The sequence below is a fragment of the Hylobates moloch genome, unplaced genomic scaffold (assembly GCF_009828535.3).
Source record: "Hylobates moloch isolate HMO894 unplaced genomic scaffold, HMol_V3 SCAFFOLD_13, whole genome shotgun sequence".
NCBI classification, from domain to species: domain Eukaryota; kingdom Metazoa; phylum Chordata; class Mammalia; order Primates; family Hylobatidae; genus Hylobates; species Hylobates moloch.
In genome coordinates this window covers 8,390,313-8,403,264 of record NW_026652288.1, presented here as the reverse complement: position 1 = coordinate 8,403,264, position 12,952 = coordinate 8,390,313, and the positions used below count along the sequence as shown (strand labels likewise).

General features: G+C 39.9%; 1 protein-coding gene across 2 annotated transcripts in view; it reads left to right on the top strand.

Annotated features, from left to right (window-relative positions):
• MBOAT2 (membrane bound O-acyltransferase domain containing 2) overlaps nucleotides 1-12,952 on the top strand; it is a 153,322-nt gene that overhangs the window by 127,676 nt on the left and 12,694 nt on the right. For both annotated transcript variants that reach the window (XM_032172165.2, XM_058426795.1), the window contains 3 exons: nucleotides 676-859; nucleotides 4,577-4,769; nucleotides 9,344-9,447. In XM_032172165.2, coding sequence (XP_032028056.1) covers nucleotides 676-859; nucleotides 4,577-4,769; nucleotides 9,344-9,447 — 481 coding nt within the window. The remainder of the gene's footprint in view (nucleotides 1-675; nucleotides 860-4,576; nucleotides 4,770-9,343; nucleotides 9,448-12,952) is intronic.

Sequence of the window (12,952 nt, the reverse complement as noted above, 5' to 3'; positions counted from 1 at the left end):
CCACTCTGCTCCAGGCCCATGGCTGCCTTGCTGCCAGCCAAGCCCAGCTCAGGGGTCTTCACACATCATTTCCTCTGCCTGGAACCCCTGTCACCAACATCCACACAACTCCTCTCACTTCTTCCTGGTCTCTGCTCAACTGTCACCTTACCAGAGAGGCCTTCTTTGACTTCTTAATAGAATAAAAGAGTTCCTTTTTTTGGTAGCACTTAGCACCTCTGAAAATATGTTTTATATATTTTATTATTGTTTTCTGCAACCAGTATGCAAGCTCTGTGGATGCAGGATTGTCCTCTCTTTTGTTTACTGCCGTATCCAGGCCCTGCAGCAGGTGGGGCACACAGTGCGCAGCACGTGTTTGTTAGAAGAGCGAATGATTGCCTAGGAGGAGACAGCACTTTGCGGATAGTGCGTCCGTCTTTGATTTGTCTCATCGTGAGAAATCTAAGTCGAAACCTTCATATTTGCTCATAAGGATCTGTATAGAAACTCTTATTCAGACATACTTTTGAGCATGACTATGTCCTGATCCTTAAAATTCTTATTGTATGGGTGCAAATGAAAATGAAAGCTTGTCTTATTTTGGAAATGGAGAGCGGTGAGGTGGATCGTTATTCTATCAACTGTTCTGAAGCTTATGCTGCATCTCACTGGTTGCGTGTCTTTTCATTGCAGGCGCATGCCAAGCCTACTGGAGTATTTGAGTTACAACTGTAACTTCATGGGGATCCTGGCAGGCCCACTTTGCTCTTACAAAGACTACATTACTTTCATTGAAGGCAGATCATACCATGTCACACAATCTGGTGACAATGGAAAAGAAGAGACACAGTATGAAAGAACAGAGCCATCTCCAAATGTAAGGTCATGAGATTTATCTGGAGCCTTTATAGCATGTATTGGTTAGTCTTATTTAAAGATACAAATATTTTCACATTGTGAACTTATCCATCTATTTCTTTAAAAATACTTTTCAAGATAAATGACTTCACACTGCACCTAGTAGAAGTACAGTCATGATTAAGAACACAAATAAGGTCACTTCAGAAACTATGTGCTGAATTCCTCAGTGAGAATAATGCTTTATAGTTACAGGGGATTTTACAAGAAAGCTCTTATCATGTAATTGACCAGGCTAATAATTTTCCAGGCTCCCTTCCCCCTTCCCCTTTCCCCCTCCCCTTCCCTTCCTTTTCTTTCTTTCTTACTTCTTTCTTACCTGTGCCTTGTGTTCCAGCAGATTGTAACACTCTGTATCCTCCGTTTCTTTTTTGCTTTCCCTATCCTCTTCTTAATTATTGCAAGTTGAACTCTTTCTTCTCTTTAAAAGCCTACTTCAAATACCACCTTTTTCCACAAAACAGCTCCTGATTCCCACAATGAAGAGATTAGTGATATGATAAAGATATTAATAATAGCTAACACTTTGACAGTGCTCACCATGTGCCAGTCACTGTGGTGTGCACCTCACACGTAGTTACTCTTTCAGCCCTCATAGCATTCTTACAAGGCAGGCGCTGTTTTTCTCACCGTTGAGGAAACTGAGACTCAGAGGCTAAGTGATTTGACCAAGATTCCCCAGATTGGCAGTAGAACTGGAATTCAAACCAGTGCAATCTGGTTTCAAGTCTATGCTAAGTTGCCTTACAACCAAACATAATTTTTATTTTCTTTAAGCCACTGGGGCACTTGAAATTGCTGGGATGCTGCTTCGTAAAGAAAGGCAGTGAGGTTCTGTATAGGCTAAGCTTCTGTTAGATTTCATCTGGTAAAATCTAAAGTTTCCATGAAAAAGAATAGGCCAATCAGGAAGTCTGTGAGATGAAGGAAAGGGGCTAGTGTGTTTTCTCTGAATGTAGGGCTTAGAGCAAGGGGTCACCTTCTTTCTCCTGCAAATCTACCACCCTCCACTGTGTGGGCAACAAAAAGTCAATGAAGAAATGTGCCTGCACTTGCAAAAGATAGTATATTATCTCTTTCCTACCATGTGGCTCATTGTATTTTATACCAAAAAGGTGTTTTTGTCTTCATATTTTGTATTACTGGTTAAGTGTTGAGAAATGTCCCATCAAACTGAATGGGATTCCAGATTTGAAATTGGCGTGTCTTCATTGACTGTTTTGTATCTCCAGGATGACCACTTAATCTTTTAGTGGTCTCCCTGCTATAAGAGAAGGTAAAGACATTTGTAGACAGCTTCTTAGAAGTTTATTTGGGAGTGCTGGAAGGCGAATAAAAGCCTAGGAATCAAGATGCTAGACTGTCAGTGACCAGTTTGGCTCATCATTTCAGCACATCACTTAATGTGTATGAGTCCTTGTCTGCAAAAGAAGAATCTTAATGTCTTCCCCATTTTACAGACTGTATGAAGATCAAATGATTTTGTAAAATACTTGAAAATATCAAGTGTTATAAACGTGATAGTAGTAAATCAAACTTAACAGACAGTAATACAAATGTATATATTCTATCACATCACTGAGTTTTTATGGATTTTACTCTCATAAAATGTCACTTTCCTCTTTTGGGTTATAGACATCCTAAATCAGAGGTTGTTGATAATGGCAAATATTCTTAATGTATTTTCCCACCATTTTAATAAGATATTTTATTTAAATTTCACATGCATATACTTTATAAAGTCAAATAGTGGTAGTTAGTCCTAAGTCCCTCAAGGGGCATTTGGAAGCTCCTTGTGCATCAGTGGAGCATGCAGATGCTCAGGCTCCTAAGCAGGATGCTCACGGAGCCGACTGGCTCTTCTGTTGGGGACCTCTCCACTGTCCTCTCCTCTATCTGCATCAGTTAGGATGTGGGTTTGGCTGCTGAAACAGGGACCAAAATAACAGGAACTTAAACAAGGTGGAAATTTGTTTTTATGTTATATGTGGGACAGCTCACCTGTAAGCAGTGCATTGATAATATGGGGGCCCCAAGGTGTTAGAGATCCAAGCTCCGTCTTCCCTGTACATATTACTTTTGTTCACATCCTATTGGCCAGAACCTAATCATATAGCCACACTCGGGTGCACCAAAGGCTATGATGTGTCATCTTTAGCTAGACTTCCAAGCACCCAAGAGAAACTTCTTTTTCTGTGCAGGAAGGGGAGGAGGGCTCCTGGGAAACACTTGGAAGTCTCTGTCATGATGTCTGCAGGCCATTTCTCTGGGGCTCTTTGGTTTTTTGGGTGAAGGATTCTCCAGTTTTCTGCCTAGGGCATACAAACTTGACTGCTGGGACTCTGGGTCTGGGCAGGGGAAGGGGGCTGAGGATATCATCTCTCAGGATACAGGCTGTTTTCATATTATCTACATTTTCGTTGCAGCACCATATCCCTGCCCTACTTCAGAACCATATAGTCTCGTGGCCACAGTACTTCTTACTACATTACTAAAGTAATATGCCTCATTTTAAAATTAAAGTATGGGGCCATTTATTTCACCTTGCTTCATTTATAATTACAATTTTTTCTCTACCATTTTAAAATCTCATAATTCAAATGTATAGGTAAGATATTTGGGAGGCACTGAGGAAAGAGGCGCCTTATTTTATTAAAGAAAGGGATAAAAGACAATGGAAAATGAGAATAACAATTGCTGCAAGGAGTCCTTGAACACTGAGTTCCACCTCGCAGGAGCAACCAATAATAAAATACTGTTCTCAAGTGCAGTGCATCCGGCATATGCTTTGGCTCTTGTCTTGGAGCTTTTCTTTTGGCACTATTATATAAAGCGTTAAAATGTGGAGCTTCATTGATAAATTACTTCAGTTAATTTGAATACTATTTGGTTACTGTATAGAGCACTTCTAAATCCAGCTACTTTGTTGCATACTTCATCTGGATCTAGCCTTCTCTTTGCTTGTTTCTTTTTCTTCATTGCCTATATAATCTCTTTTATACCAAATGAAGTTGAAATATTCTGGCCTTCTACAAATATAAAAACAGCACGAGTTGTAAAAATACAAAATACCATGAGTTGGTAATGCGACCTTACCGCAGTATTGCTAAGAATAGCCTCTTCTTTTCACCAGGGTCTTTTATGCAAATTGTTATTCTCAGGTATATAGCTCTTTTGGTTTTTATTATTCTTGAACAAAGTTGTGTTAACTTTCAGATTTACAGAAATGCATAGATTGTTTATTGTAAAAATAACATCCGTGAGATGCCTAGAATTTGGAAAATATAGAAAAGACGCAATGGAAAAAATATCCGTATAAAATTTACTGCCAAAAGTAATTAATGTTAATTTTTTTTGTATTCACTTCCATTCACACTGATACACTTATGCTCGCTTTTAGATTTTTTTATTTCCTGAAAGTTCTGAATACAAAATGGAGGTTTTAGTATGAGTTGAGCAATAACCCCTAGGTAGTACTTACAGATACAGTTGGAAAAGTTCATACCATGAGACTATGGAAGACTTTAAATGCCAAGTGCAATGTAGCTCTTGAATTTTGACCAGGAGAATTGCAGGACTGATGATCCATTCAGGAAGATTAATCTGTCGATAATACATAGAATGAATTAAAAGGAGCATGGATAAAGTTGATGAAGTCTCGCCTTGCACTTTTCAGACTGCAGTTATTCAGAAGCTCTTAGTTTGTGGGCTGTCCTTGTTATTTCACTTGACCATCTGTACAACATTACCTGTGGAGTACAACATTGATGAGCATTTTCAAGCTACAGCTTCGTGGCCAACAAAGATTATCTATCTGTATATCTCTCTTTTGGCTGCCAGACCCAAATACTATTTTGCATGGACGCTAGGTAAGTAACATGTAAATAGATTTCCCTGTGTCTATGTTGAAGCGTTTCTTACCTTGTTGATAGATTGCTATCAGTGCGCCCTCTTGAGGATACATAAAGACCAATTGGAAAAATTAAGTCATCTGTGTAGAAAAGACACCCTCACAACTCACATGTAAGTATATTCTAAAAACTGAATCCATTTTATTATAATACAAAATAAAAATAAATGGATCACTGAAAGACAACAGATATTTGTTGAATGCCTATTATATTCTAGATTCAGTGCTAGCCAGGATAGATACGAGTATGTATAAGACATAGTCCTTATCCTTCAGATGGTTATAATTTAGTATGATTGTATTCAGCTTACAATTATGATACCTGTTAAATAGACCATTAACCATAGTATAATATGATCAGTAGTTTATCAGCAAAGTGAATAAAATGATATTGGCATACTGATAGGGGGTCATCAGTTATGCTTGGCAGGTAGAACAAATTTTAGAGAAGAGATAACATGCAATCGTGGCTTTAATTGAATGTGGGCCAGTTATGGTGGCTCACCCCTATAATCCCTGCACTTTGGGAGTTCAGGGTGAGGATCACTTGAGGCCAGGAGTTCAAGACCAGCCTAGGCAGCATAGTGAGACCCCTCTCTCTACAAAAAGATTTTTAAAAATCAACTAGGCCTGGTGGTGTGTGCCTGTAGTCCCAGCTACTTGAGAGGCTGGGGTGGGAGGACTGCTTGAGCCTAGGAGTTTGAGGCTGCAATGAGCTATGATTGCACCCCTGCACTACAGCCTGAGCAACAGAGTGAGGTTTTAGTATGAGTTGAGCAATAACCCCTAGGTAGTCTCAAAAACAAAAACAAAAACAAAAAGATTGAATGTGATTTCCGCAAGTGGAAAATAGCTAGTTTTGCACTGATGAGCAAAGAGACATGGAGGTACCTCGCTTTGCATGGCAGATGTTAGCAGGGGCGTGTAGGAAGGAGGGACCTGGTCAGGTGAAATGGGCTTTCACAGGACCTTGCCTGCTCTGCTGAATGAGCCACAAGAGGCTTCAATCAGGCTGACGGCCTGATGCTGTGGCAGAAGAAGATGATTCTGGCCACGTTTTGAAGGTTGGACTGAAGTAGAGAGAACGCTTCTTTGGATAAATTGAAATCTCTTTTATACATGTGCTGTCTTTTTTATCTCACCCACAAGATTATAAACTCCTTTATTCTTAAGATTGTATTCTGCTTGCCTTGTTTATATTTGTTACTCAATAAATATTTGAATGAATGCACGAAGAAACACATCAGCCAATAATTAGGCCTCTGAGGATTAGCATTTTACTGTCAGTTTTATTTTGATTACAATGAAATACAGTTTGGGGCTGGATTCATTATTTTCAGTCTTTCGTCATACAACTGTGCACAATAGCATCATTAAAAGTTGCTTTAACCTGGTGAGTTAATGGCCAATTAAAATATAATGTTACCTTATGGATTTTAATCTGAGATTTAAGGATTGAACATTTTTATTGTAGCCAAATTTAGACATCAATAATACCAAATTAAATTCCTGTACTACTTAAATTCTGACTTTAAATTGAGACTGAGAACTTTCCTAAACAAACCTGGTATTTTTAGGGTTTTATAAGAATTCTGACCTATTGGTTGAATCACTAGATTTATAGAATATGAGAGTTCTGCATGCTTTTGGATTCAGTTGGACATCTAATTGTTGAAAATCTTATCAATAGAACGAGGTCATTGAATTTATAAGGCTTTTGAGAAAAATTACAAGATCTCTGTAAATATGTAAAAATATACAAGAGTTATCATTAGGCCGGGCATAGTGGCTCACACCTGTAATCCCAGCATGCTGGGAGGCTGAGGAAGGAGGATGACTTGAAGCCAGGAGTTTGAGACCAGCCTGAGCAACATGGTGAGACCCCATTTCCTCAAAAAAATTTTTTTAAATTAGCCAGGTGTGATGTTGCACACCTGTGGTCCCAGCTACTCAGGAGTCTGAGGTGGGAGTACTGCTTTAGCCAGGGAAGTTGAGGCTGCAGTGAGCTGTGATCGCACCATTACACTCCAGCCTGGGTAACAGAGTGAGACCCTGCCTCAAAAAAACAAATTTTTTTTATCATTAATTTTTATTTGCAATTTTGACAATTAAAATGATTCTTAGGGTACTTCTGATCCTCCGACCCCAATATTTGGTTTGAAAAATGAATCTTGTGCATTTTTACATATTTACAAACCAAAGGTGAGTTAATTCCTTTTCCCTGATTCTCCCTTAAAGAAATAATATTAGAATATATATGAATGACAATTTGAAATTGAACTATATTTAAAGAATTTAAAGAATTTTTAGCTGTAAGGCAATAAAGTTATTCCATTCAATAAATACTTATACTATGTCTGTACTGTCTTAACACAAGTAATGGTTGAGTTCCTGGTAATGGTTCAGCCCTGAGGTTCAGGTTTCAGCTGTCAGTGGAGAAGCCAGCTGAGGCTCAGCATGCATGTGCCCACGTTCATCTCCACCCCTGTTACCTTTTTGTAATTGTCCATTTGATTGTAAAATTGGAGTTTTAATGATCTCTGGAGGTCCAAAAATCTGTTTTTTGGGAAATTCCAAGAGTTCCAAAGTTCTTTAACTTTGTTTTTATATTTTATTAATAATTTATAAAAATAGTATGAATGTATTCTGGATCATATGACAGTTACTTTCTGATTTTTGTATCCACATGTACATTTTTCAACTTATAATTTCATGGATACTAGTGGCTAGGCAGACTATATTTAATTCCTTAATTCAGTGTTCTCAAAATGGGAATCAGGCTTCTCATCTCCACAGCCCTGTAACCCTGCGCTTTTCTCCTTATCACCTCAAAAAAAAATGATTTATTGGGATCTGAGCAGTTTTTTCCCCTTTAACTCAAGTTTGAAAAACATTTAGTCCATGTAGGGACAGATTAAAGTTTAAATTGATGTTAATGGTCAGTTATTTGGAATATCTCTATATAATGACAACTTAGAAGCTCTCTCAGGAGTTACGTTACCTGAGGTAAAGATGAGGCAGGGTCTGTGGTGGGAGACGGGGGGCAGGGGAACATGGAAGGTGGACTCCTGCAGTTTGGTGTCTTCGGTTCTCTTCTCGTTTTGTTGCTGTTGACCATACCCTGGGCCAATCTTGTTGTCGAATGTGAAGTTGGTTAGGAGTTTCATTGCTCTTAGATCACAGTAGGCTAAAAAAGATGGAGAGGATGAATACATGAAGAAATCAGAAGTGGTGGCAACCATGAGGGAGGGAAGGAGTTCCCCAGCAGCCATTTATATGGGTATGCTGCCCATGTGGTTAATAGATGTTTATTTTTAATTCTGTTGAATATGTGACTATGCCAACAGGCCTACCTTATAGGCTCATGTTTATGTGAATTGAACAAAGGCGGCTGACCTCATTAAACCTGACAGAGGAGTAAATCTTGTTTATTCTTTTCCCCCAAAGTGTAATTTTTAAAGGATCTTGTTTGATGTACTAAAAAGCACTAATAAACAATAAAACAATTTAAGGATACATGTCCGTATAGGCATATTATTTTGCTGGGCTTTGATGGATTTCTGTTTGTTTTTTCTTTGGTCATGTTACAAACAGCATAAACAATTTTCCAGTTGATTGGGAAAGGGCTCATTTGAGGCAGAAATTTTCTTTGCAGCTTAAGCATGTACATAAAGCAAAAATGACTAATCGAGCATTGTGTTGAAAAGGATTAGAAAACAAATTCTGGGTCAGGTGCGGTAGCTCTTGCCTGAAACGCCAGCACTTTGGGAGGCCAAGGTGGGAAGATCGCCTGAGGCCTGGAGTTCGAGACCAGCCTTGGCAACATAGTGAGACCCCCCCGCCCCCATCTCTACAAAAAAAAAAAAAAAATTGTCAGGCATGATGATGTGCACCTGCAGTCCCAGCTACTCAGGAGGCTGAGGCAGGAGGATTGCTTGAGCCCAAGAGTTCAAGGCTGCAGTGAGCTATAATCCTGCCACTCCAGCCTGGGCAGTGACAGAGGGAGACCCTGTCTCTATTTTTTAAAAATTCTAGAGACATATACACAGAGTGGGTTCTGGTGAACCAAGAAAGAAAAAAATGGAAGGAAAATATTATGCCTCACTTATATATTATTGTTTTTAGTAAACTTCAAATATATGATTAAAAAGAACATGGTGCTCCCAGAGCAAAAACATCCCCTTAGCAACTTCTTGGCAGCTGATCGAGCATACTGTGCTGTGTTCCACTGGCACAGCTAATGTTGGGGAGCGTTTCCCGTTCGAGTCTTCACCTTTACCTATTGGTCCTCAGCAGCTTTTAGACTCCACCTGCCCCCAACTCATGCATGATGTCTCATGTATTGCTGACTAACCAAATAGTCCTGGATGTGTTATTTTCATTGTATGTGATGTTGTTTCTGACTTAAAAATTAGAATAAATCTACTTTTACTGTTTAAGAATAAAAGGTATAATAACATATACCTTCTGGGAGAATATGGTAGATTGTTATGGAGATTCTTAATACTGTTTTTTAAATTTTGTTTTCTATAGCTGACGCCATTAATAATGCTGCAGGCTTTGGTTTCAGAGGGTATGACAAAAATGGAGCAGCTCGCTGGGACTTAATTTCCAATTTGAGAATTCAACAAATAGAGGTGAGTCGATCATTAAGAAGTTAGTTACTATATACTTTAAGTACCATAGTTTGCTTTCATAAGTTATGGTGTGATGCCCTAGGAGTGGTATTGAAGGTTTTTTAATATTAACATTCATTCTTTCATTTAACCAATACATATTGGTCATCAACTATGTGCCCTGGGCACTGGAGACAATGAATAAGATAGGTGCAGTTCAGGCCCTCATGAAGCTTTAGTTTCCTAGAGGTTACAGAATAAGGTAAAATAGGTGGTGATCAGAGAGGGGTAAGGCATGTGGGTATTTGTGAAATAGGAATCCAGGTTAGTTGAGGTGTTTGGGGGAAGAGGGTCCTAAGGAAAATGATGCTTAAGCTGAGTCCCAAAGAAGTAAGAGACAACCGGACACTCCAAGTAGAGGGAGCAGCCTGGGGGCCGAGAGCTGTGCAGCTCGTGTTGCTTCATAGTTTAGGGAGCCGTGAAGGATGAGGTTGGGGAAGTGGAGGCCAGGCAGCCACACTCTTACAGGCCGTATTAAGAGTTTTGATCTTTCTTGTAAGAGTAATGGGGCACTATGGATGGATTATATGTGTAGCCAAGTGAGGTGATCATATAGGTGTTTTAGAAGGATCTGGCATGTAGAATGTATTTCCCTCAAGAGGCAGAGAGCTCTGTCAGGAGGATGTTTTGTTAATCCAAGATGATGGTGACCTAAACCACATACTGCCAGTGGGGCTATAAACACGTAAATATATTGGAGAGCTGTGTAAGAGACTCAGCAGAACTTGGTGATAAATTGGGATCAGCAAGAGAGAATGAGTTATGAATCAGGCCCAGAAATCTGGTTTAAACAACTAGGTTTATGGTGATACCTTCCACTTAGATAAGGAATGGAGAATAGACATGAGCTTGAAGGGACAGGTAATATCTTCAAATCACAGACTTAGTGAGTTGTCCACCAGGCAGATCATGGTCAGACACTCAGCAGAGGCACCCGAGCTTGAGAGTGAAATCTGGGAACTATCAGTACGTGGCAGTTCAGGCCCTGGAAGAGAGAGTCAGAAGAGATAAGAGTGTCTAAAAGAGCACCAGTACTGAGAGGCTGGGCAAAGGAATTCAGGAGAAGCCAGAAAGAAAAAAGGAGAAAACCAACTGGGCACTGTGGCTCACACCTGTAATCCCAGCGCTTTGGGAGGCCGAGGCAGGCAGATGGTTTGAGCTCAGGAGTTTGAGACCAGCCTGGGCAACATGGCAAAACCCTATGTCTACAAAAAATGCAAAAACTAGCTGGGCATGGTGGTGAGCACCTGTAGTCCCAGCTACTCAGCAGGCTGCAGTGAGCCGTGATCGTGCCACTTGCACTGTAGCCTGGGTGACACAACAAAACCCTAAAACCATTGTTTTGCCAGCCTGTGAAAAGGATCATTCCAACATTCCCAATAGGATAGATTACCAAAACTTGAGGTGAAGAGGTCAAGCTGGATCCTCTGATGAGCCCTAATGTTGCTAAAAGTGGGCAGGCAGGCAGTAAGTGCCCGAGATGGGATGCCATAAGAAATACAGGCCATCACTGAAGTGTGCTGAGATAACCAAATCTGAATCAGATTTCTAGATACTTCTAAATTTAGAGGGGATGTGGAGTATAGAGGGTAAGTTAGACACCAGATCAGATCAAAAGTGGGAAGTTCTATGGGACATATGACCCAAGCTATCACAGATTAAAAGAGGCTTTGGCCAAATGCACTGTATGAACTTTTTTGGGATGCTGATTGACCAAACCAACTGGAAAAGACTTTTCCAAACAATCAGGAATATTTGAATACGAAGGGGGATTAGATGATGTTGAGGAATTATTAATTTTGTCTGATCATGGTCTTTTAAAAAGTATTTATTGGACATATTCTGAACTAATTGCAGGTGAAATAAGTCTGGTATTTGCTTTGAAATATTCTTAACAACAATGTTGGCAATAAAAATGGAGAAGGAGAGGGAAAAATTGATCATTGTTGAAGTTGAGTGATGGATATAGCAGTGTTTCTAACCTTTTGTTTATTATTAACACCTTAAGGGGACTTTTGAGACACTCTTTTCCTAATAATTTCCCCCTTGAAATTTTAATACCACAGATACACTGTATATCTGTTGATACACTACTGTATGTATATATGTTCTTTATACCTAAAAAAAGATATTTTTGCCCCTTGAGAACCAATTGTCATCTCCTGGGGGCGATATCATGCCTGCTGAGAGTGTGTGGCTTGAGAAAAAGTAAAGAAAGGAGTTAATTTTTCTGAAGGAAAAAATGTCATCAATGCTAAGTGCCACTGAGATACCAAGTAAGAGAAGGACACAAATGCCTTTATCGTTTATGGTTTTATTTATTTATTTATTTATTTGAGATAAAGTCTCGCTCTGTTGCCCAGACTGGAGTGTGGTGGCGCGATTTCAGTTCACTGCAACCTCTATCTCCCTGGTTCAAGCAATTCTCCTGCCTCAGCCTCCTGAGTAACTGGGATTCCAGGCACCTGCCACCACACCTGGCCAATGTTCGTATTTTTAGCAGAGACGGTGTTTCACCATGTTGGCCAGGCTAGTCTCGAACTCCTTACTTCAGGCGATCCACCCACCTCGGCCTCCCAAAGGGCTGGGATTACTGGCATGAGCCACCGTGCCCATCCTTGTTTATGGTTTTATGAACAACAGTTTCAGGAGAGGGATTGGCATAAAGGCCGGATTACACATCTCCTAGGAGTTCATTCCCCGTAAAGGGAAGAGGGTAGAAATAGGGCAGTAGCTGAGGGGAACAGGGAATTGAGGAGAGCTGTTTGTTTAATTTTGTTTTAAAATGGAGAGAGTAAAACATGTTTACTGATTAGGAGACTATTTGGAGGACAGAGTGTGAAGCTTCTCCTGCAGTTGAAGGAGAGAGACCTATTGATTGAAGTCCCAGAGAAGATGGAAGTGGAGACATTGGCCCTGAAGGAGAATGACCACTTCTCCTGTTATAAAGACAGGAAGGAGGGCAGGATAAGTGTGTGCGCAGCTGAGTGTGTAGTTCGATGGTGAGAATTTGGAGTCTGATGATTTTATATCATCTCTGTAAAGTAGGAGGTCAACTTACCTGTTGTGAGGGAGAAAGGAGGTGATAGGACCAGAGATACAGATGGGGTATTAGGTTTAATCATGTGAAATTGCTGACACTTACCTCTTCTTGACTTTATTTTTTAAAAAAGAGAAAAGAAAATTTCAAATGGTTCAGTCCAGTAGCTTTTTTCAGGAAGAGGAGAATGAACTGTCTAGGAAAACAGGTTTGTAGGTTGAGGGCTCAGTCGTGGTGGAGAACCATGAACTTAAGACAAAGGTCTGAAATGTGGTGATACTCTGCACTCAGCGTGCAAATGTTACCAGTGGGGAAAGTGGACAGTGTGGTTGATCTGGAATTAGGGTTTTGATAGGGAGGTGAATGGAAAGGAAAAAGAAACAAAAGCATTGAAGATTCTGACATAAGAGTAGTAAATAAGGGAAC